Source organism: Podarcis filfolensis (assembly GCF_964270895.1).
Source record: "Podarcis filfolensis genome assembly, chromosome: 5".
NCBI classification, from domain to species: Eukaryota; Metazoa; Chordata; class Lepidosauria; order Squamata; family Lacertidae; genus Podarcis; species Podarcis filfolensis.
In genome coordinates, this window is record NC_139608.1 from 86,184,528 (window position 1) to 86,210,158 (window position 25,631).

General features: G+C 44.7%; 2 protein-coding genes across 5 annotated transcripts; one reads left to right on the forward strand and one right to left on the reverse strand.

Moving 5' to 3' along the window:
- The first annotated feature begins 976 nt into the window (after positions 1–976).
- Positions 977–9,574, forward strand: FBXL15 (F-box and leucine rich repeat protein 15). The gene is made up of 4 exons (XM_083615996.1): positions 977–1,117; positions 2,789–2,948; positions 3,888–4,390; positions 6,368–9,574. Exons 1-4 carry the CDS (start codon positions 1,071–1,073, stop codon positions 6,555–6,557), a joined length of 900 nt encoding a protein of 299 aa, XP_083472122.1. The 5' UTR covers positions 977–1,070; the 3' UTR covers positions 6,558–9,574.
- CUEDC2 (CUE domain containing 2) lies at positions 7,376–25,367 on the reverse strand (the record flags this gene model as incomplete). 4 transcript variants are annotated; one of them, XM_083615973.1, is made up of 9 exons in its annotated part: positions 25,217–25,367; positions 22,963–23,055; positions 20,596–20,739; positions 17,872–17,930; positions 15,182–15,306; positions 14,705–14,869; positions 11,708–11,769; positions 9,210–9,270; positions 7,376–7,882 (listed from the first exon to the last, which is right to left on the reverse strand). In XM_083615973.1, the coding sequence occupies exons 1-9, from the start codon at positions 25,336–25,338 to the stop codon at positions 7,736–7,738; spliced, it is 978 nt and encodes a 325-aa protein (XP_083472099.1). In that variant the 5' UTR covers positions 25,339–25,367. The 4 variants fall into 4 exon arrangements, with proteins under 4 accessions (XP_083472099.1, XP_083472098.1, XP_083472097.1 ...); XM_083615972.1 differs by having other exon boundaries at positions 17,872–17,933; XM_083615971.1 differs by lacking the exon at positions 7,376–7,882 and having other exon boundaries at positions 9,042–9,270.
- Positions 25,368–25,631: the final 264 nt, after the last annotated feature.

The window sequence follows — 25,631 nt, forward strand, 5'->3', positions numbered from 1 at the left end:
TAGATCAGACACACACACATACAGAGCAGACCCTGCAAGTGTCCAAATTTTCCAAGGACAGTCCCGGATTTACAGAAGCCGTCCTGGTTTCTGATTTGATCCCAGAATGTTCCGCTTTTCATCAGAGAAATGTTGGAGGGTATGGAATGACATGACCCCCGAGCCAGGGAGATAAGTAACTATACAACCTTTAGAAGACACCTGAAGGCAGCCCTGTATAGGGAAGTTGTTTAATGCTTTATTATGTTTTTATATATGTTGGAAGCCTCCCAGAGTGGCTAGGGCAACCCAGTCATGTGGGTGGGGTATAAATAATGATGATGATGATGATGATGAATAGGGCGTCCTTAGTTTCACTGGAGAAATGTTGGAGGGTATGACACAGGAGCTGCCTTGAATCCCTGTAAGGGGGAAAAGGCATAAATAAGTAAAAACAACAACATTTCATATTAAGACAACTGGATGGGTTTACTCCTCCCCGCCTCATGTTTTTAGCTTCTCTTTTATATCAGCTGCCTCGAGTCTCTGTGAAGGGGAAAATGCAGGGTATAAATACATAATAATAATAAATACATAATAATAATAGTAATAATAATAATAATAATATTTCATATTAATATAACTGCCTGGGTTTACTCGCCACCCCATAAGTTTTTAGCTGCCTTTATATTATCTGTCAGCGGCCTTGAGTCCCTGTGAAGGAATGGGAAAGGCAGGATACAAATAAATAATAGTAATAATAATAACAACAAATCGCATTAAGACAACTGGATGGGTTTGCTCCACCCCTCCCTATGTCTCCAGCCGCCTTTATTTCATCCTTGAGTCCCTGTGAGTAATTAAATGCAGAATAATGGCGGTAATAATAATTTTAAAAAAAACAGTAGGACAACCTGGGCAGGTTTACTCTACCATTCATAGCTCTATGCGCGCGGTCCTTCCCTCCCGCCGGGTAAGGAAGCGGCAGAGGCCGCAAAAAAGAAGCGACGCTTTCGACGCCCGTGACGTCATTTACGCGACAGCGGCTGCGGCTGTCTGTCTGACGGTGCACCTGCCGGCAGCTCAGAAGGATGGAGCCTCCGGGCGGAGCGCGGCACTCGGGGCCGGCGGGCGTCAGGTGCGGAGAGGCGGGGGATGGGCGGCTGGAGAGGGGGGGGGGCGTCTGGGGAGGAAAAAAAAACCCCTCCCCACCGAGCCATATAATAGACTTGCCTCGGTGGGGGTGGAGAGAGCCGGTGGCGCGTCTGTCTGGTAACCGGAAGGTGGGCGGTTCGAGCCCACGCAGGGCAGGATTTTCTGCATTGGGGGTGGTGGACTAGATGACCCCCCCGGGGAACTACCCCCACCCCCCCGACTCCTCAGGTTGTACGATGCACCCGTCATGGGTGCCGTACTGGAGATCCCTGCATTGCGGGGGGGGGGGTTGGACTAGATGACCCCCCCCCAGGGAACTCCCCCCCACCCCCGACTCCTCAGGTTGTACGATGCTAAGTGGCGGTTGGATGGGCATCCGTCATGGGTGCTGTACTGGAGATCCCTGCATCGCGGGGGGTTGGACTAGATGACACCCCGGTAAAAGGTAAAGGTAAAGGGCCATTAGGTCCAGTTGTGACCGACTCTGGGGTTGTGGCTTTACTGGCCGCTTTACTGGCCGAGGGAGCCGGCGTACAGCTTCCGGGTCACGTGGCCAGCATGACTAAGCCGCTTCTGGCGAACCAGAGCAGCGCACGGAAACGCCGTTTACCTTCCTGCCGGAGCGATACCTATTTATCTACTTGCACTTTGACGTGCTTTCAAACTGCTAGGTTGGCAGGAGCAGGGACCGAGCAACGGGAGCTCACCCCATCGCGGGGATTCGAACCGCCAACCTTCTGATCGGCAAGTCCTAGGCTCAGTGGTTTAACCCACAGCACCACCCGTGTCCCTGATGACACCCTGGAGCCCCTTCCAACTCCACAGTTCTATGAATCCCAACCTGGCCAACCCATCAGGGTGGTTGTGCGAGGGGTGTGTCCCGAGGGAGGGACGTGGGCACTTGAGGACTTGTGTTGCTCTCAGTGCCAGATTTACGTATAAGCTAAACAAGCTGTAGCTTAGGACCCCACTCTCTTGGGGGGCCCAAAAAAATTTAAAGGGAACAAAATCCACTGGATATACATTTCCAAGATATAAGATAAAAAAAAGAAATTAAATAAAACCTACATAGAGCAACAGTGTTTGGTGTTGTGTAGGCTCCTATGATATAAGTCATGGGCCCCGCCTGCTAGCCTGCTTCCTAAAATATCACTGGTTTGCTCATTTCTATATATAGGGTGCCTGCATTCTGCATGTGCAAATGGCTTTAGATACCTATTAGGTCCATAAATTACCATATAGCATATATTCAACCCAGAAATAGCCATAATTGGTTGTTGACAAAGGACAGCTGGACATATAAAGGACCCCATTACCTTCAAGTAGCTTAGGGCCTCATCAAGTCTAAATCCGGCCCTGGGGTGAAGGCAAAACTTTGGGTTAAATGATGTTGCCTCAGCTAGGAGACCTGCGCAGGTGAACCTGCCTGCACTGCCCTAAATCCGGCGCTGCTCTGTAGGTGGGCGAGATCCTGTCAGGGAAGAAGCGGGGCACAAATTTATTTATTTACTTACATATATTTATCTATTTCAAAGTTCACACGCTGCTTGATTGTTAAAGCAGTTCTCTTAAGATTACTTTCATGCAATGTGGACTTCCCTGCCGCACTCTTTTTTAAGCAGCTGCTTTCTTGACTTACTTTTTTTTATTCCAGAAAGCAGTTACTGGACCTGCCCTGGGAAGACATCCTCTTCCCCCATGTTCTCTCGTATCTCCCTCTGAGGCAACTCCTGAGCCTGCAGAGGGTCAGCAAGGCGTTTCAGTCTCTAATTCAGCTTTACCTCACCAACATGCGCTGCTTTGATTCTAGGCAGGTATGGGTAATGTTGTGCATGTGGTAAGAATGTGTGCGTTCAGTCACATGGCAGAGTGAGTGTGGGGCTGATTATTTCTGTTTTGTTGTTTTTAATATAGCAATTTAGAAAAAGATACTGAGCGGCAACACCATCACTATCTGCCGCGCTTTGTGAAATTAGTTGTAGGTGCTTGGATCAAGCTCTCTGGTTTCTCAATTAGTGTTGGGAATAAGTCAGTGTAAGATAAGAGTTAATATTCCTGGTGCTGAACTTTTGAGCTTCAGCAGTGAGTTTGTTCAGTAATTGATCCTGGGCAAAAAGAATTTCAAGCCTAGCTGTGCAGAAGAAAGCAGGGTGGCACGAAAGACAATTTATTTCTAGGAAAAATAAACTGTTATCTGATCCTTATTCCACCAGATTTTTGGATGTTAAATATAGCTTGAAAGTTAATAGTTTTACAGGGATATTTGGTCATATAGAAATTCACATCTATATGTGATGTGAGCATTGTGTGTGTATATATATATATATATATATATATATATATATATATATACATACATAAAGTTGGTGCTTAAATCTCCAATTATGCATATAAACTCCACAAATTGACTTTTTTTTAAAAAAAGCATTCTCCAGATTATAGCAGAAGTTTCTAGAAGAGTATGCTTACTTTAACGCACAAGCCTGTAGTTTGAACTCTCAAGAGGAGTACGCAGAGTCAAAACAGGAATAGTTACTTTATGCAAAGTAATTTTAGGATGGTTAAAATACACTTGCTCCCTTCAATTTTTTAATTATTATTTACAGATATTATCTTTCTGTAATTTACACCCTACCCTTTAATGCCAATTGCATTTATTAGCTCTGCAAACAAAAATTAGGGCTGGAGGAGAGCGCGCTTGGATTATTAAAATGCTGCAGGAACAACCCATTTTGTCTTCTTGCCTATGGCAGGTGGGACCAAACATTCCGAAAGCTGCATTCTGCATCCTGCTAAAAGACAACGAGGTGTTGCAACAGCTGGCACTACAGAACTGTTCCGATTGGCTGTCTGACAAGGAGCTGCTTCCTGTGATTGGCCAGAACCACCATTTGCAGCAAATTGAGTTGAATGGCTGCATACAGCTGAGTCGCCATGCCCTGGTGGCCATCTCTTTGAGCTGCCCCAATTTGCGCCGGCTTTCTCTGGCTCATTGCGAGTGGGTGGACAGCCTCTCCCTGCGGAGCCTGGCTGACCACTGCAAGGAGCTGGAGTCCCTGGACCTTACAGCCTGTCGGCAGCTGAAAGATGAAGCCATCTGTTACCTTGCACAGAGGTGTAACAGACTGAAGTCTCTCTCGCTGGCTGTCAACGCGAATGTGGGTGACGCGGCAGTGGAGGAGATTGCCAAAGCCTGTCCCGAACTGGAGCACCTCGACCTCACAGGCTGCCTGCGGGTCAAGAACAACTCCATTAGGTAATGGGTGCAACAGTTCTGTGTGTATTTAATGTGTTTATATCATGCCTTTCACCCAAATAGTAAAGGTAAAGGGACCCCTGACCATTAGGTCCAGTCGTGCCAACTCTGGGGCTGCGGCGCTCATCTCACTTTATTGGCCAAGGGAGCCGGCGTACAGCTTCCTGGTCATGTGGCCAGCATGACTCAGCCACTTCTGGCAAACCAGAGCAGCGCACGGAAACGCCGCTTACCTTCCCGCCGGAGCGGTACCTATTTATCTACTTGAATTTGACGTGCTTTCGAACTGCTAGGTTGGCAGGAGCAGGGACCGAGCAACGGGAGCTCACCCCGTCACGGGGATTCAAACCGCCGACCTTCTGATCTGCAAGTCCTAGGCTCAGTGGTTTAACCCACAGCGCCACCCAAATAGCTCAAGGCAAAATACAGGGTTTCATCCTCATAATAACTCTGATAAATAGCGACTTGCCCAAGGCCACCCAGTGAGTCTTTTGGTAGGGTGGGTTTTAAAACCCAGGTCTCCCCCGTTCTAGTTGGACATACTAACCACTAATCAATATAAATCCTATCCTATTATGATAGCTTTTATTCAGTTTATTGCTTATAACCACAGGTCATTCCAATATAAAAAAACCAGGTGGGGTGGAGGATGATAGATTTTATATGGCAAATGAAATGAGAAATTAAAAACAGTCAAGCATAAATCAGTAAATTAAAACACGGAGGTCTTCTCAAATTACCTGGCATGCAGTCCTTTTTGGGCCATTTTCATGAAAGAGTAAATCACATTTTCCATTGATGGATGTATTTAAAATGCCACAAACTTTCCACAATACTTTGCAGCTATTTTTTCTTGTATTTCTTCTGGTTATTTTTATAGTTGTGTCCCCTCCCGCTCCACTTTTGTTCCTTTAGCTTGAAGGATGTGGAAGTTCCAGCCTTTGAAACTGATATCCGTCCCGCTATGTTTTAAGCTTGAACTAAAAATTGCTTTTGCCTTACAATGTTCTCACCACGAGAGCTATATCTTTATTTTTGGAATACGGAAGTTGACATTCTCTGTGCTGGTTTTTTGTGTTTCTTGCCCTTCGGCGGGATTCTTGGATGAACGATGATTCATTGGGACCTGTCTGCTCTAGGCAGGGTCAGTTTGGTTTTGAATGTTTAAATAGTGTTGCTACCCTCCTGATCCAGGAAAAAAGTAAAAAGTAAAACATCAACCTTGGATTATTTTGGCTTTTCACAATGGCAGTAAAAGTACTGGAGTTTGTGGAATCCTATACCAAAAGTACAGATTCTGCAGCTTGAAGCCTAAATTTCTCCAGCCGCAGTAAATGCAAATTCTACAGCATCGTGGGGTTACAATTTGTTTGCACATATCATTTTGGCTGGGCCAATTTTCAGAGACCAGCAAATGGAAAGAGATTACTGGTGTTCTGAAAGGCTACTTGGAGACCTGTGGGCTAGCAGAGGTAGGGAAAGCCATGGGGAAGAACACCAAATACCCCTTTCCTTAATTACCAGAGACTTTACTCTGCCCCTCCAAGGGTATTTACAGCCACTTCTCTTTTTTACAATATGGAACATCTTGTAACCTTGGGCCAAGCTGACTAATTTACAAGACCACGTTCTGTCTTGAATTTCTGTATCAGAAGAACTGCAAAAGCCCCACACGTCGTACAGCAGTTATGTAACTTAATCCCTAGTCTTTCTCTGCTGTGATAGGCAGAGACAATTTGCTGGATATTAGCTGGACAGTAGTAGAGATGAGGGATGGAGGTTTTTTGCTGCTTGCTGTTGAATTTCTTGCAGGATTCCTACAGGCATTGACTCTAGGATCTTCTGAATGTAAAATGTGTGCCTTATTGCAGTAGCCCCACCCCAGCCAACCCTAAAGGAATATCATGCTGGTTTGGGCAACTCTAATGCTGGCAGGAGACTGCAAACTTAAACTTCTTGCATCTTCTCTTTTGATAGGACCTTGGCAGAGTACTGCCCCAAGCTGCGTGCTCTGAAGGTGAAGCACTGCCACGACGTGGTAGAATCCAGCCTCAGCATCCTTCGCAATCGTGGTGTGGAGGTAGACGTGGAACCTCCACTACAGCGCGCCCTGGTTCTCTTGCAAGATGTCGTGGGTTTTGCCCCTTTTATCAATCTTCAGATCTAATGAAGGCAAGGCACTGCCCAGTGGTCCCTGGTGGCTGCCTGCAGGAAGACCTGTCGGATACCGCTGCTGAGGAGCTCAAGAGGCAGAGAGGGTTTACATCTCATCCCTTCAAGCCGGGCTGGTTCTGAGCTACCAATACCCCTTTGTTGGGAACCTGTACACGCATTAGAAAAACAAACCCACTTGCATCACAATGGACAGCAAGGATGTGTTTTGATGCATCCTGGCTAACAGATACATAGCATGTACGTTCAAGGATATTCTAGAGTTGGATTTCGGGCTTGCTGCTGTGAAGCGACTGCTGGCAGGCAGTAGCATTGATGTTGAATCCATTTTACCCAACTGCACTTCATGCGGACCTCCAAAGATAAATAGGGATTTTGGGGTGGGTGGGCGGGCAGAATGTATAATCACTGGAGAGTAAGGTTGACAGCTGGCAATATTAGTACAACTTCCTTTCTGCTTTGAGCTGAGTCTCACTCCTAGTGAGAGTGGGGAGAGAACCTTCCTTCAGGTGTGCAACAGACTGTTGTGCCCTTAAAGGCTTCAGGGTAGATAGGGGAGTTCTGGTACCAGAGTACTGAGAAGAGTGGAATTCTCCAAATACCCTCCTGCTTTTAAGGGCAAATGTGGACCACACCTGTGCTGGTGCGTGTAGCTTCTTCTGTGTATGCGGTTAAAGGGGGAATATTTATTAGATTCTCACCTTCTCACAGCGAAAGGTGAGAATTGGATGAACGAGTGAAATTCTTAGAGCCGATCTTTTAGAAACCAGTCGGAAAATAGCTTTCTAAAAGGAAGCACACTTTTTGACTCGGTAGCAGTCAGGGAAGCTAGCTTTACTGTGTTAGGCGAACGCGATCATACATTATGCACAAATTTCAAATGACTTGTCATAAAACAACACAAGCAGCACACTAGCGTAGTAAACTCCTGTAGGGAAAAGGACAGAGCAGCAGGAGGAGGAGCAGCAGCAGCTCCTATAGTCACCATAGGTCCTGCTTCTGTATACGGAGAGTTAGTTCTCAAGCATGTAAACACAAACTTCTAATTTTAAATTTCACCCCCCAGATAAATAGGCAGAAGGGTTTCTTCGCTCTTGGCTGGTAGATGGTGAGAAAACGGCTAAAACGAGTACCCAAGCAGAAGGCATGTGGCCCAGAAGACTTGAGTGGCCCTTAGTGGAATTTATATTTCCTGGCTGGCTTGAGACTGATGTACGTTCTCTTCATTTCTTCACTCTCTGCCTTCTTGATATCCTTGTATCGTTCCCCTTTTGTACTTACTACCTGATTGTCAATGTAGCGAATCATCTTCTTGGGAGCCTAAGGGCAAAAAACGACAACAAGCTGAGTTGCTTTCCAATCTGAATGGGCTGTTTCTTTGTGAATTGGTTGGTGGAATAGTTAGTTTCATGCACAAATTACTGCACTAACGCAAGGCTCCTTCCTGGGAGCTCAAGATGACCCATCCACAGTGGAGACTGGCTGCTACATCTTTGCATGACTCACTGGAAGCTTGAAAGACCAGAACACACGGCCTCTGCTGGGAATTTGGCTGTGGTTGCATTATTTAATGACCTACAAGACAGAGACGCAGCAGAATCTGCTGTTTAAACAAAACGTGTGCTCAGAAGAGTGACATACATAGGGAAATGGCCTCTCTTCATGTGGAGTGTCTTCAATTTCGGTGCAGAAAATGTGCTTCAGTTATACTTTGGGGAATGCTATACTGCATGTAAAGGACTCGTTCCAAAAGGGCTGCTGTGTTTAGATAGGAATTCATTGCAGGGGGGGGGCATCCTCTTTGGGGTTACAGTAACTTAAGATGTAGAGCTATACATCTTGCTGTATTCTAGAAGGGTAGGGACAGTACTTGAGTGATACACTCTGACAAATCACCATAAAAAGAAGGTAGCTTTCAGGATGTAATTGGATTCTTTTGCTTGAAGTTATTTGCTTTTATGAACAGTTCTGGAGGACATCTAACTTGTGATCTCACTTAATTGAAGAGACTGAGGGATGTTGGATTATGCGGACTGGGTTCCCTTCCAACTATTTGTTTTTCATAGGGCCCCCTCCTGCCCCCCCAAATCCTGTGATATGAAACCTGGCCTCTTGAGTTCATGGAACTCATGCAGAGCAAATAGTTTTTCCTACCATTTATTTGCAAGACTCCTACAAAACGTGCCTGTCCCAGGGATTCCTTTCTAAAGCAACTATATCTGGAAAAGCATGGCACTATCTGATTTCAGTGCCTGGATGAATGCTTACTGAAATCTACTATTGCCAAGTCCTGCGTGTACATAAAATAGCCCCGATGACATTGGCATCTGTTGCAGTTTACTAAAAGTGAACACAAAGACAGTAAAATGGGGGTAGCAATAGTCTGGTGCTAGAGACGCTGAGATGGGGGTTGATGCAACTTTTTAAGCTGTTATCCATCCCCCTAGCAAATCTACTCTAAAACCATTTGCCTGCAAATCTACTCTAAAACCATTTGCCTGCTTTTTGCTAGTTCCAGGTTACATGTCCACAGTTTGTCTGCCCAACCGCAAACCACTGTAAATAATGATACAAAGCAGTGAGGCTTGGTTATAAATGTTCTTTCCCCTATTTCAGCTATAGGCTTGCATATGTTTGTGTTGCTTACCTCTTTGGGTGGTGCTGGCCTGTGTGTTTTCTGATCCTCTTCATTATCTACCATCATGTACCTAAAACACACAAGAAATGCACAAAGCGCTCTGGAGAGGTGGGTCTTTTAGGAAAGTGCAAAACGCTTTGCCGGCGGAAAGTTTCCCCTTCTTCCTTTGGAGAAAAGTTCCCACCCTGTTGGTTTTAAAGTTTGTTATATAGAGGACACCCCCTTTCCCACATGGCAGAGCCATATGTGCGATCGACAGGTAACTTAAATTTAGCAGCCAGTTCTGCTGTGTAGTGCTGATTCCATTGACTCTCGTGTGGTAAGGATGCAGGTGAAACAGCATAGAGATTTTTAAATAAAAATGCCTCCGCAAAGCTTTGTGACTGTACCTTTTTGCTGTTGTCTCCCCCAGTAGGTCCTGCTGTAACAGAAGTAAGTACCGTATTTTTTGCTCTATAAGACTCACTTTTTCCCTCCTAAAAAGTAAGGGGAAATGTGTGTGCGTCTTATGGAGCAAATGCAGGCTGCACAGCTATCCCAGAAGCCAGAACAGCAAGAGGGATTCCTGCTTTCACTGCATAGCGATCCCTCTTGCTGTTCTGGCTTCTGAGATTCAGAGTATTTTTTTTCTTGTTTTCCTCCTCCAAAAACTAGGTGCGTCTTGTGGTCTGGTGCGTCTTATAGAGTGAAAAATACGGTATTTTGATCATCTAAGGTCAACTGTTGAGAGAGATGTACTCCTCTTCTTGGTAGTACAGCTGGACCTGTTTTCTCCTCTTTCCAGCCACAGAAATTCAATATATCGAAAATATAGTGTGGCTTGAACTATAAAGAGAGCCAACAGGGAATTGGGAACACACCCAACTCCTTTCTCTTGACCGAGGCCCGTTTAATACAGTCCAGGATGCTTAGAACAGTGATTTTGTTTGAAATCCATTGTTTAATTTACCTATTTAATCAGCCTGGATAGCTCATCTGGTTCGAGTGTGGTGCCAATAATGCCAAGGCTGCAGGTTCCATCCCCGTATGGGACAGCTGCATATTCTTGCATTGCGGCAGTGGTGCCCACCCTGTGGAACGCCCTCCCACCAGATGTCAAGGAAATAAACAGCTGTCTGACTTTTAGAAGACATCTGAAGGCAGCCTTGTTTAGGGAAGTTTTTAATGTTTGATTTTTTTATTGTGTTTTTAATATCCTGTTGGAAGCCGCTGAGTGTGGCTGGGGAGGCCCGGCCAGATGGGTGGGGTATGAGTAATTAATTAATTCATTCATTAATTACTACTACTACTACTACTATGGGGGAAAGGGTTTGGACTAGATCATGGGTAGGCAACCTAAGGCCCGGGGGCCGGATGCGGCCAAATCGCCTTCTCAATCCGGCCCGCAGGCGGTCCAGGAATCAGCGTGTTTTTACATGAGTAGAATGTGTCCTTTTATTTAAAATGCATCTCTGGGTTATTTGTGGGGCATAGGAATTCATTCATTTCTCCCCCCCAAAATATAGTCCGGACCCCCCACAAGGTCTGAGGGACAGTGGACAGGCCCCCTGCTGAAAAAGTTTGCTGACCCCTGGACTAGATGATCGTCAGGGTCCCTTCCAACTATACGGTTCTATGAAAGATAATGTTTGGCACTGATGTTCATTTTTGGTGTCCTGAGCTCATATCGAAAAAGCCAGAAATTGTCAGAGTTGCCTTGCGCTTCAGGGTCGCACCTAGCAGTCATATTTAGTAGCATGAGACTTGGCATCTGTGCCCCCTGCTGAATGACATTAAACTGCAGTAGAATAATGTACACTAATAATACTAGCACTTATGCTGTGTGTATAGGGACGCGGGTGGCACTGTGGATTAAACCACAGAGCCTAGGACTTGCCGATCAGAAGGTTGGCGGTTCGAATCCCCGTGACGGGGTGAGCTCCCGTTGCTCGGTCCCTGCTCCTGCCAACCTAGCAGTTTGAAAGCATGTCAAAGTGCAAGTAGATAAATAGGTACCACTCTGTCGGGAAGGTAAGTGATGTTTCTGCGCGCTGCTCTGGTTCGCCAGAAGCGGCTTAGTCATGCTGGCCACATGACCTGGAAGCTGTACGCCGGCTCCCTTGGCCAATAAAGCGAGATGAGCGCCGCAACCCCAGAGTCGGTCACGACTGGACCTAATGGTCAGGGGTCCCTTTACCTTTACCTATATTTAAATCAGTATTTGCATTTGACACATCACCATCCATGCCTGGGGTACTGCATTCACCGGGGGATAATTCACTGTTGCTACTGTTTTACGGATGGAAAGCTGAACATTCAGGGGACAGGCCTGGAATGTCTCTTATGGGGCAGACCCCATATATAATCCCTTGCTGGTGGCTACAGCCCTGGCAACGCTGACTGCAAGAAAGCTCTTTCCCAATTACAGGTGACACACACATATTTCTAGAGCTGGACTGAAAGCCAAAATCAAGCCTGACCACTTTGAACCACACTTCCTGAATTGATTTTTGTGGCTTGTTACTTACTTCTCCAAGATAAATTGCTTTAATTCGCCTTGCTTGGGTGTCTTCTGGGACCTTGAAGCTTCCTGGAAGGAAAGAGCAGGACAGGAAACGCAGAAACAGAAATACGAGAAGGTGAGACTCGCATTCAGCTGTTGCCTGGGGAGTATTATTACAGCTTAGTCTTAGAGAATACTGAATATTTGTGAGCATCATGATCCCAGCAACCAGTTTCCATAACTGCTGTTATGCAGGGAAAGCTGAAAGGTGCCTTGTCAAAAAGAAAAAGAAAAAAAGAGTGTGATCTAAAGTTTTTGAGGTCCATCAGAGAACTATCCATCCCCTGCACCAGGTTCTAAAATAAATGTATTACGTGCATGGCTGTTTAAAGCTTGATTATAACACAGAGTTAGAGACATCACCTTGCCAACAAAGGTCCGTATAGTAAAAGCTATGGTTTTCCCAGTAGTGATGTATGGAAGTGAGAGCTGGACCATAAAGAAGGCTGATTGCCGAAGAATTGATGCTTTTGAATTATGGTGCTGGAGGAGACTCTTGAGAGTCCCATGGACTGCAAGAAGATCAAACCTATACATTCTTAAGGAAATCAGCCCTGAGTGCTCACTGGAAGGGCAGATCCTTAAGCTGAGGCTCCAATACTTTGGCCACCTCATGAGAAGAGAAGACTCCCTGGAAAAGACCCTGATGTTGGGAAAGATGGAGGGCACAAGGAGAAGGGGACGACAGAGCACAAGATGGTTGGATAGTGTTCTCGAAGCTACCAGCATGAGTTTGAGGAAACTGCGGGAGGCAGTGGAAGACAGGAGTGCCTGGCGTGCTCTGGTCCATGGGGTCACGAAGAGTCGGACACGACTAAACGACTAAACAACAACATAACACAGAGGTAGGAAAAGGACATGATATATTGTAGGAGTGGGAAGGCTAAGATCAACCTGAAAGAACAGGAAATGCTGGAAGGGCTCCAATTGCACACACCAACAGATCTTGAACTAATCAAACCTTTAACATTTTATAGCAGAGCTGGGACACCTTTGTTTCATAGGCCGAGTGTGGCCCCCCAGATGTCACTCTCAGGCCCTTGGGACCCTCCCTAGGCCATGCCCCTCTCCAGTCTTGCTCCGTGCTGTTCTTGTGTGATGTTTGCATGGCTGCAACACAGCCTTTGAAATGCGATAAGACATCGTTTGCCCGGATGGATATACGCACATGCATAGCAAACTCTGGCTTTCCTGGCTCTGGCACGCAGCATAGACTGGCACCTGTCACTCTGCTTGCTGTGGCCTTGCTGTGCAACCTCTGGAAGGCAGCCCAAGCTGAAAAGGGTTCCCCACTCTTATTTTAAAGGTTTTACGGAGGAAACCTGTGCTCACCAATGATAAAGAAAGCGGAATCACGCACAGCTTCTGTACTGAAACGTAGACTTTCTAACAGGCTACCATTTGAATTTTGATTCCCAGCACAGGTGGAATACTTGGCAGTTCGGTCCAGAAACTCCTCTTTCACCTGGCTGGAAATGACCTGGTTTCTCCCAGTCTGCTTCCTGGCATGGCACAGCTATGGGACAATACCCGATTTTCTCCCACTTGGGACTACAGTGGTACCTCGGGTTACGTACGCTTCAGGTTACAGACGTTTCAGGTTACAGACTCCGCCAACCCAGAAATAGTACCTCAGGTTAAGAACTTTGCTTCAGAATGAGAACAGAAATCGTGCTCTGCCGGCACGGTGGCAGCAGGAGGCCCCATTAGCTAAAGTGGTGCTTCAGGTTAAGAACAGTTTCAGGTTAAGAACGGACCTCTAGAACGAATTAAGTACTTAACCCGAGGTATCACTGTACTGCAATGTGCTCTACGTGGGGCTACAGGGTGACTCGGAAACTACAACTAATGCAGAACACAGCAGGTAGGAGTGGCCACTGGGACCATATAACACCAGTCCTGAAAGACCTACAGTGCTGGCGCTGATCTTTAAAGACCTAAATGGCCTTGGCCCAGTATACCTGAAAGAGTGTCTCCACCCCCATCGTTCAGCCCGGACACTGAGGTCCAGCTCTGAGGGCCTTGTGGCAGTTCCCTCATTGTGAGAAGTGAGGTTACAGCAGGGAACCAGACAGAGGGCCTTCTCGTTAGTGGCACCCGCCCTGTGGAACACCCTCCCATCAGATGTAAAGGAGATGAGTAAGTACATAAGCTTTAGAAGACATCTGAAGGCAGCGCTGTATAGGGAAGACTTTTGATGTGTAATGTTTTATTTTGCTTTTATATGTGTTGGAAGCTGCCCAGAGAGGCTGAGGCAACCCAGTCAGATGGGTGGGGCATGGAAACCAGAGGCCTTTCTTCTGGGCATAGTCGGCCAAATGGTGCCAAAGAAGGATAGAACTTTCTTTATGTATGCAACAACAGCAGTAAGAATACTTATTGCAAAGTATTGGAAGACACAAGAGCTACCCACCCTGGAAGAGTGGCAGATGAAGGTGACGGATTATATGGAATTGGCGGAAATGACTGGCAGAATCCGAGACCTGGGAGAAGAGTTGGTGGAAGAAGACTGGAAGAAATTTAAAGACTATCTTCAGAAATACTGTAAAATTAATGAATGTTAAAATGATGTTGGATTGAAAATAAGTGGCATTAGTAACAAAGTTAACAAGAGTATGCAAAATTGAATTGATAATGGATGACAATATAGAGTTATAACATGTTAAGATACAGAGTTAAGATAAACGAAAGAGGGTAAGGATTTGCTGATTTGATTACTTAAATGGGAATACAAAAAGGGGAGGTGTGAGGAGGCCAAGGAAATAAGATAATGAGTTAGGGTTACAAAAAATGGATTTGCTTTCTTCTTCTTCTTTCTTTTTCATGTATTTTTCTATGTTTTTTTTGTATTTCTTTCTTTTTATATGAAATTTTTAAATTTATGTTTTTGTAAAACTTCAATAAATATCTTTTAAAAAAAAACAGATGGGTGGGGCATGAATAATAAAATTATTATTATTACCTGTATGGTTGTACCCAGGGTGTTGAGTTGCACCTTCTCCTCTAGGATGAGCTGTGCTGCCTCCTCCAGGTTCCCCAAGGCCATACCTAGAGCCTTTTGGGCTTGGCTCACCGTGCAGGATGGAAACATCTCCAGAATCACTTCCACTGGATCACCATGTGTTTCCTGGTCAAGCCAAGGACGAAACAGAATGAATTGTAGAGTTGTAAGGAACAACGAGGGTCATCTTGTCCAACCCCCTGCAATGCAGGAATCTTTTGCCCAACCTGGGGCTTGAATCCACAGTCCCAAGATGTTCTAGCAACGGACCAAACACACATTTATTGCAACCCCACTCTGCAAAGCAAACCCTCTCGGTTTTTAGGGAAGTAATCAGCTGCGATGGCACGGCGGTCAGGAAAAAAAGAATTTCACAAGGAAATCCACCAACCAGAGTTAGCTGAAGAGGCCACTGAAGTTGAACCTCCCAGTCCATACCTCTGCCGGGGCTCCGTCAACCGGGGAAGACGACAGCCTGTTGTCCTCAGACACACTTGCTCCCTCTTCACGAACATGGGCTGTTGCTTCAGATTTTACATGGCTCCTGCTCTGCATGGTGTATTCTGGAAGATGCACAATACCTTTAGACGCAAAAGACCCTAGCAGACCCATCTACCTGCCACTCAAAGAGAACAAGACAATTTGTACCGCTTTATTATTTATTTTTATTAAATTTTCTGTTTTACCACACAGTGGTACCTCAGGTTACAGACGCTTCAGGTTACAGACTCCGCTAACCCAGAAATAATACCTCGGGTTAAGAACTTTGCTTCAGGATGAGAACAGAAATGGCACAGCAGCAGTGGGAGGCCCCATTAGCTAAAGTGGTGCTTCAGGTTAAGAACAGTTTCAGGTTAAGAACGGACCTCCGGAACAAATTAAGTACATAACCAGAGGTACCACTGTATAAAATATTCATTTAAACCACCTTAAAATATCAGTGACTTCCTGTCTTCTTTTTCCATGGTTCATTTTGCATAACATAAATCCCTGCATATTTTATATCAACTAAACCATTCAGTATCCCATTATTGCATCCATCAAAACTTATTTACACTGTTTATCTTAATGCTACCAACATTTTCAAACGTACACAATACCCCCCCATATATTCAATATATGTTTTCCTATCTTCTTTTAAAGTATGTTCCTCTTGTTCTCTTATTCTATAAGTTAGATCCGCAAGCTACGCATATTCCATCAGTTTCAGTTGCCATTGTTCTTTGGTTGGGACCTTGCTCTTTGGTTGGGACATTTTCCCTTTTGGGGCTAAGAAAACACGCGCCACAATAGTTTTCTCTTTTGGGGCTAACAAAATTCGGGCCATAGTAGTTTTCCGTTTCTGGGCTAAGAAAACACGGGCTGCAGTAGTGGCATACATAAATAACTTTTTTTGACACCTGGGAATTTCCATCTGAATTATCCCCAACAGAAAGGACTCTGGTGTTGTTGTTTTTTGGAAAAGTGCTTTTAAACATCTTTTTCAATTCATTATAAATGATTTCCCAATACTCTTTTAGTCTTTTACAGGTCCACCACATATGAAAGAACATACCCTCGACCTCATTGCATCTCCAGCACTTATCTGATTCAGTCTTATACATCTTAGCATGCCACGTGAAACACTGCCTAGGCAGTTTTGTATTTATACTAGACACACTGTGTTTATAGCATAGCATATCTAAATGATGTCAAAATGGACCATGGACCTCTCATGTTCTAATGCTACACATGTGGGTGAGGTAAAAGGTAAAGGGACCCCCTGACCATTAGGTACAGTCGTGGCCGACTCTGGGGTTGTGGCGCTCATCTCGCTTTACTGGCCAAGGGAGCCGGTGTACAGCTTCCGGGTGATGTGGCCAACATGACTAAGCCGCTTCTGGCGAACCAGAGCAGCACACAGAAACACCGTTTACCTTCCCGCCAGAGCGGTATCTATTTATCTACTTGCACTTTGATGTGCTTTTGAACTGCTAGGTTGGCAGGAGCAGGGACCGAGCAATGGGAGCTCACCCCGTCGCAGGGATTCGAACCGCCGACCTTCTGATCAGCAAGTCCTAGGCTCTGTGGTTTAACCCATAGCGCCACCTGCATCCCTAACAATATGTTAAAGGTAAGTAAAAAATGTATCCATTTTAGACCCCTAAGCCATTTCCAGAACTTTACCGCGGGGTTCTCTACATAGTTACATCCTTATTGCAAAGATATTGCAAAATATACTGTTGTATCGCAATGTTTGGCTGGTGATATATCACAATGTTGGAAAGCCAGACATCGCTCAGCCCTAACACACATCATGATTCATGATATATCACCAGGTCAAAAACTCTGAAACCTATACAGTGGTACCTTGATTTAAGAACAGCTTAGTTTATGAACAACTTGGATTAAGAATGCTGCAAACCCGGAAGTAGGTATTTTGGTTTGTGAACTTTGCCTTGGAAGCTGAAAATGTTCTGCTTCTGTTGAGTGTGTTCCATTTGTAAATTGAGTCCCCTGCTGCTCTGGGAAAGCACACCTTGGTTTAAGAATGCTTTGGTTTAAGAACAGACTCCCAGAACGGATTAAGTTCGTAAACCAAGGTACCACTGTATCTCAATATGGACTTCAATATGGGGCGATATATCAATATATTGCCTAGCCCTACTTTAAAACTAGTTCAACTCTTGACATCTCCAGTTACCATCATTTGTAAGTTTGATTTATTACCTGGCCCCCACCCTAAACGCCATATATTAAATACAACTTTAATATAGTAATCAAGTATTAAAAGGTCAAGCTAAATATTATTAATTATTATTATCATTCACTGAATTTGTTAGTCGCTTTCTCTTGCCCAAGGCAACTCAAAGCGACTCACAACCCAAAAAAGATTCAAAATGGGTGGCAAAATGCCAACTGTGCTGGTGTTTTTTGTATTCCTCTAGGGCCAGGGCCCGGTGTCTTCCCACCCACCCAAAATCACTTTATGCTAAGAAATTATGTGTGGTATCCAAGACCCTGATGTATCTTAATTCTACCTCCTCTTATTCAGTGTGCTACAAGCCTTGTATTCCAGTTAGCCTCTTGGACAACACCTTTAGCCAGACAACACTGCCTGTCACCCGGGTGCTCATCACATGACTTACGTTTACTGCGGGCTTCATGGAGCCTTTCTGAGAGAGAAACCATCATTTCACAAACGTTGCTACTGCAAGAAAAGGACAGCGCGTTATTGGCAGAGACCAGATTGAGGAGAAACTGGGAAATTTCCTCTCCCCTCGAAGTATCCTGTTTAGTGGTGTTCGCGTTTGCCTCCTAGGTGTGTGACATCATACTGGGTTCATAAGAAAAGGGTTAACTAATTGTAAAATGACTAACCTATAGGAACCCAAGGGGAGGAGTTAAGAGTTAGAGTTGTTAAGAAGTCAGTCTGGAGTTAGAGAAGAGAGAGGGAGGATAAGTCTGTGGCTTGGGCTAGTCTGATGTGAGAGAATCTGTTAAGAGGAGTCAGTCAAACAGTTGAGATAATCAGTCAGAAGGTATTAGGAAGGTATAGGCTGGTAAATAATAATAATAATAATAATAATAATAATAATAATAATAATAATAATAATTTTTTATTTATACCCCATCCTCCCCAGCCAAAACCGGGCTCAGGGCAGCTAACAACCAGTAATAAAAACAAGTTGATTAAAATACAATTTAAAAGATTAAGATACAACATTAAAACATTAGGATGCAGCCTCTTCACAGGAGGAGAAAGGAAAAAGAAAAGAGGGGGAGGGAATCAAAGTGATTCTAAGCCAAAGGTCAGGTAGAACAACTCTGTCTTACAGGCCCTGCGGAAAGAAATCAGATCCTGCAGGGCCCTGGTCTCATGAGACAGAGCGTTCCACCAGGCTGGGGCCAGTGTTGAAAAGGCCCTGGCTCTGGTTGAGGCTAATCTAACTTCCTTAGGGCCCGGGACCACTAGGGTGTTGCTATATAGGGACCTTAAGGTCCTCCGTGGGGCATACCGGGAGAGGCAGTCCTGTAGGTATGAGGGTCCTAGGCCGTGAAGGGAAACCATAAACTTGTTAATGCTTATAAATAAACTTGTTTATTTGGTTTAATGTTAACAACTGTCTGGACTCAGTGTGTACCCGAGAGTAACAGGTTGGTGGCAGTGGGGAAGCGAGCACAGTGGTGGCACAGGGATCAATAGACTGTCAAATGTCCGGGGACCCTGTGTGATCGCTACAAGCGGAGACACGGGTAAGGAGAGCAAACGCCAAGGAGACTCTATTCATCGCCAAACATTCCAAAATGGCAAAGGCATGCAGACCAATATAATTTGCAGCCACATGATCATTCTGAATAACTTCAGTCAAAATGCTTTGTTCAGACCCCACTGTTTGAAATCTGCAGGACTGAAGTAGCGCTGGGAAAACCTAGAAGGACTATATGACGATGACTGTATTACGTGAGACCTCCCATTAAGACATGAGTTCATAAGGCATGGAAGTTCAGTAATTCCTGATGGAAAGACGACAAAGTCCCTACCAGAGAGGAATGGCAAGTTAAACTGATGGACTACACTAAAATGGCAAAGCTGACTGGAAAACTCAGGAACCAAGAGGACAAAAACTTTTAAAAAATGGGGAAAATTTTATAATTTATCTAGGAGACCACTGCAAGCAGATGGAAACATTAGCAGGATTTGAAACCCACTTGTATGTAACAAATACCATGGATAATACGGATTGATTTGAAATCTAGAATATGGAATAGTATGCAGTTGTAAATGTTGACAATAGGACCCATGGAAGGGATGGGGTGGAAGTCTAGAGATTCAGAGTAATCTCGCTATATGGACATGCATTTGGATGTTATAAATTTGTATTTGTAAAATCAAATAAAAATGATTTTTTTAAAAAGGAAGTTCAGTAACCCCCGCCCCCCGAAAGTTAGAACACAAGTTCAGAAACTTGAAAGTAGGAGACTTTTGTAGGGATGACCTGCCTATTATCTAATTTGTCTCCAAATTAACCGGGGACAAAGTTGGAAACAAAAGATGGACACTTGCTGTAAAATTAATAAGCCGAAATTCTCCACCACTGAAATCTAGCAAATACGAGCAGAAGGAGATCCAAATGTTGACAACAGGAGAGCAAGACTCTGACAGGTATGGCCTAGGCAGCACATATCTTTTTTTTTTAAAAAAAAAATTTTTATTGAATGATTTTATGTTACAAAAAACAATACAGCTATACTACCACTAAATATAATTACGAAATAAAAATTACATACATCAATATTTAGTTTGTTATTTGTTATTTACCGTCTTATTTCCTCCCAAACATTGCATACAACAACACACATATGTGCAGACACCCGCACACAAAATGATAATGATGAAGGAAAATATTTCCCCCCTTTTATCTTCCAAAATCTTTTCTTCAACTTTGACTTCCTGTCAAGTCCCTTTGCATATCTTTTATCTTACATTTGAATGTACACAAAACAATAAACCTTTCTATATAATTTTTCTAAAACACTCTGAAAACATAATAAATCCTTAATTGTTGTCCACCTCCTTTTAGTTCCTTTATCACTCGAATGCTAGCATGGAGTCAAAACTATTATTGTATTTTTGAACATATCTTCTATAACCATCCCATTTTCCCGCAAATTTTTGGTTTGAGTTTCCTCTGAGTTTACTAGTCAGCTGAGCCGTCTCCACCAATTCCTGTAATTTGATTTGCCAATCTGTTATTTTTGGAGCCTCGTGATCTTTCCACGAGGCAGCACATATCAGAAGAGCTCACTCACTGAGCTCAGTTGGTTCAGCCCCAGGTGTGATCACATCTTTTAAAAGCAATAACATTTACCTGTTGATTTCCGCAAAGCCAGGGACGTACGCTTCCATCATTTCCATAAAGGTGTCCATATCAAAATTCTCTTCAAACGACTCGTGGGACCCAAGCCCTTCCAGGACGCTTGCCATGTAGGAGAAAACAATGTCATCCAGACCACTGGGGGTGGGGAAAGGAAAGGAAAGCAAAAAGATTATAGAAACCCGACAAGTTCCATTTGCTTATCACACCCTGTTGGATAAAAGCCACCTGATTCCTTAAGATGAACTGCAGTTAATGTTTCATTTAGATTTCTTCCCCAATCAGCTTTATAAAACATGTTTATGTTAAAAAGCCATGAACGGAACAATAAAAAATATTGGCACTCCTTTTTGCTACGTTGTTGCAGCGACCCAAACATTTTGAATCCTGTGAACAATGTGCTTTGTTAAGTCACTATTCAATAAGCACTGTGCAGTTTTCTTTCCACCCTAGTCAGATTGGCCAAATGTGAGGGATGATGGGAGCTGAATTGCAACAATATCTGGAGGGCTACAGATCTCCCAGCCCTGCTCTAAATTCTTCACCATCGGCCCGTTATCTCCAGAGAGGACCGAGAACGAAACCTGCCTGAGTCAGCGTAGACCAAGGTTTCCCAAAGTTGGGTCTCCAGCTGTTTTTGGACCACAGCTCCCATCACCCCTAGCTAGCTGGACCAGTGGTCAGGGATGATGGGATTTGGAGTCCAAAAACAGCTGGAAACCCAAGTTTGTAAAATCCTGGCATAGGCAATACTGAGCAAGATTGACTAATGCTATGAGGCAGCCTATTAAGTCCCTATGGAAAAGCTTTTGCTGCAGCCAGGAACGTATTTTTTTTTTTTAAAGAAAACCTTTGATTCAAAGGCAAAGCCAGAAATTAACACTGGAAATCCATCTTCAACAATCTCTTCAGCCTCTAGAATAATTCAACATTTGCTGCCTGCTCCCCTGCTCTGCTGCCCCAAGAATGAAACTTTTAAAAATAACTATTTAAAATATCCACATCAATGATTATTTACAGTTCATAGAAATGGAAGCTGAGGGATACTATTTCCACATGAAGGTTGGCTCAGAAATGTACAGTTACGCCGTTTATGTAAAATACTGGGTTTGCCATAATTTGTGTGTCTATAAAATTATGATTTTTCATTTTTTAAAGGAAAGAGTCTGACCTTTCCTGAAGTCCAGAGTGCCAGGTAAGCTATAGACAGAAGGAAAGCTTACTGGTGAAGAATAGAGAGGGGAGCAGGTAATTATTTTGACACTTAAGCTTCTCCCACGAGACATTTAACAATTATGCAATTATTTTTCTACTGTAGGCCACTCATAGCAATTAACAAATTATTAATTAAATGTTACATTCACCATTAATGACGATATCATCTGACATCTATGAGTACAGCTAAATAAAGACTGAGGAGTACCTATGGAAGTAAGGTAAAGGTAAAGGGACCCTTGACCATTAGGTCCAGTCGTGACTGACTCTGGGGTTGCGACGCTCATCTTGCTTTATTGGCCGAGGGAGCCGGCGTGCAGCTTCCGGGTCATGTGGCCAGCATGACGAAGCCGCTTCTGGTGAACCAGAGCAGCACACGGAAACACCGTTTACCTTCCTGCCAGAGCGGTACCTATTTATCTACTTGCACTTTGAGGTGCTTTTGAACTGCTAGGTTGGCAGGAGCAGGGACCGAGCAACGGAAGCTCACCCCCTCGCGGGGATTCGAACCGCCAACCTTCTGATTGGCAAGTCCTAGGCTCTGTGGTTTAACCCACAGCTCCACCGTGTTCCTTTACCTATGGAAGTAGGAGGATCAATAAGCCATGATGACATTCTAATACTGTGAATAAGACCCTCTTTGAAAAGCATCAGAGAAAAGAGGGAAAGGAAAGGAGAAAAGGAGGTTGCACCCATAAATTAATTTGTTTACACATCCAGCTTACTCAGCCATAACAACTTGTTAAAATTATACACTCCATCACTCTAATTTTCTACAAAAACAAAACATATCGAATCCCTACAGTGCTACAGCAAGCCAATTTTGGCTTTGCTCCAGTACAGTAACTAAAAATACTCATTACGTAAGGTTTGTGGTTTCAGAAGAAGGAAATCCTACTGTTGGACAACAGGCACCGTGAAGGCCGCGCCATGCAGTTTCAGTTTAGGAACTTGGCTTCCGTAAACTGGATTTGGAACTGAAATATCACCATAGAGGTCCCAGAGACACAAAGGCTAGTAGATGCCAGTCCACTCTGTAACGCAGTTGTGACACACCGCTAATGAAAATCCACACAGTGATTTCGCATGGAAAACATGACACGCTTCTGTATGGCTGTCCTAGACCCAAAGTGAGATTAAACGTACCTCAAGTCAGCACCCGGGATATGATTCTGGATGAAGACTGACAAACTATCTTGGATTATTCTCTCCGGCTGCATTTCCTTTGAGGAGTGTGTGCTGGGGAAGAGGAAAAAAACAACAACACACACACAAAATTCCAAAGTGCAAACCGACACAAGCTCCAATGCGTAAGGCTGAATTTGCAGGCCAAAATACGAGATGTGCTCTCTCTGCCAGATCAAGGCACCATTCAGGTGATTTTGTACTGTACAAAATCTGAAATGTGTCAAGAAAAATCACAGGCCCCAGCAGTTCTTCCCTGGGGAAGCTACTGATTTTGAGCCACGGCCTCAGGTGAAGGAGACGTGGAATATTCCAGCCAACAACTCAGCTTAGAGCCAAATTCTGCATGATCAATGCACGAGTGCATTTAGCATACCAGGTGGGTTTTCTCTCTTAAACCACCAGGAGTCATGATCAGGATCATGCCCCACTGCATGCAATAATAATAATAATTTATTATTTCTACCCTGCCCATCTGGCTGGGTTTCCTCAGCCACTCTGGGCAGCTCCCAGCAGAATATTAAAAACACGATAAAACATCAAACATTAAAAACTTCCCTAAACAGGGCTGCTTTCCGATGTCTTCTAAAAGTCAGATAGTTGTTTATTTCCTTGACATATGATGGGAGGGCGTTCCACAGGGCGGGTGCGAATACCGAGAAGGCCCTCTGCCTGGTTCCTTGTAACCTTACTTCTCGCAGTGAGGGAACCGCCAGAAGGCCCTTGGAGCTGGACCTCAATGTCTGGGCTGAACGATGGGGGTAGAGACGCTTCTTCAGGTATACAGTGGTACCTCAGGTTACATACGCTTCAGGTTACATACGCTTCAGGTTACAGACTCCGCTAACCCAGAAATAGTGCTTCAGGTTAAGAACTTTGCTTCAGGATGAGAACAGAAATTGTGCTCCGGCAGCACGGCAGCAGCAGGAGGCCCCATTAGCTAAAGTGGTGCTTCAGGTTAAGAACAGTTTCAGGTTAAGTATGGACCTCCGGAACGAATAAAGTACTTAATCTGAGGTACCACTGTACATGTGTGTCTAGGAATACAATCCTTTCCCAGTCTCCTGTTGAAAAGCAACCCCCTCACCCCCACCACGGACACCAATAGTACTTGGTGTGTGATTTTCATCAGGTAAACATTACATAAACCCTCTCCGCCCTGGAGTCTCCGTCCCACCTGCAATTTATTTAGCTATAGATGAAAATGTTTTAGGGACAGAACTGCGAGGTAGGAATAGCACATTCAAGCATTTGTTTTTGCTGTGCTCGTATCGGGATGATGTGATTAAAGCTGTCAAAGGCTCCGTACGTAATCATTTGCGTTCCAGATGTTCCGGAATAACGGCAATGATCTGTCTTGGCGCACGGCGGCAAGTATATCCAATGGAAAGGAAGGAGTACCGGGGGAGTAAGCGCATTGATACAAATGAACGTCATTTAACTAAAACCAGGTGTACATATGTGCAAGTACCACAATGGGAAGAAGGATTTTGTGTCCTGCATTGTAAAGAGTGCCATAGAACACTTTCCCTAGCATGGCAGTGAAGTCATGGGGGCGGGGTGGGGGGGGGGTGGAGAGAAAGGTTGTCACCAACTCGGTTTCTGCATGTCAGGCTGCCGTGAAAAGGAACTAAAAAAGGAACAATTTACAAATATGAAGGACAGCAGGACCATAAAGCTGGATATTTCTGCAGTCTGTTGCAAAAGCACACACACACAAATAATTATCATAATATTAATAACCACCAAAGAGATGTGTGCGCTTTTGTAATAATTTGGAAAGGGTGTCTGAGCATCCTTCGCCCAGCCATCATTAGGGTGCCATCATTAGGCCAATTAGGCACTGGCCTTCAAGGGGCGCAGTTTTAGGCAAACTAGTTTTCTTTCGCGCTTGAGAAAGGCAATTTAAGATCGAGGCGCTGCTTTTTCTTGCCATTTAAAATAAACTTTGCAGCTTCAAGTTTTCATTCCGCCCCCCCCCCCATCCCCTGTAAGGCTTTTGAAAATCGAAGTTAGCAGGGGAGGGGGTGGGTGGGTGCGCGCGCGGGCGCAAGTATTTAGCTGCGCCTAGGGCGCAAAACAGACCCGGCACCGACGCTGCCGCGAGAGCAGCAGGGGACTCCGCCGGAGGGTGAATGCACTCTGCACATGCTCAGGAGGCGGCGCAAAAAACGACGACAAGCAGCTAAAGCAAAGGGCTTCTGGAAACACTCACTAGGGGCGTGCCTGCCTGTAGGTCTGTCTGTCTGTCTGTCCGCCGGGCGACCTGCGCGCCTCCTCCGCCCGCTCCCGCGTAGAGATGTTGAAAGAATCACGTGGTTCCGAATCCTCCTTCATCCCAAAGCGGGAGGAGGAGGAGGAGGAGGAGGAGGATGTGGTCCAGATTAGCATCACTGCGCATAGACTTAGAAATGCAGACTGATCACTCGCATCCGAATAGGAGACTTCCTGGTAGCTTTGGAAGACTCACTCCTCGCTCCTTCTTCTGTCAGAGCCAATGTGCGTCTTACTAGTGGGCTGCTAGCATTTATATTGCGAGTTCAAATTGGATGGGCACATGTGAATAAATCAATCCAGTAAATCAATGCAAAATACACCATGAGAAAGGAGAAGGAACTCAGCAAAGAACA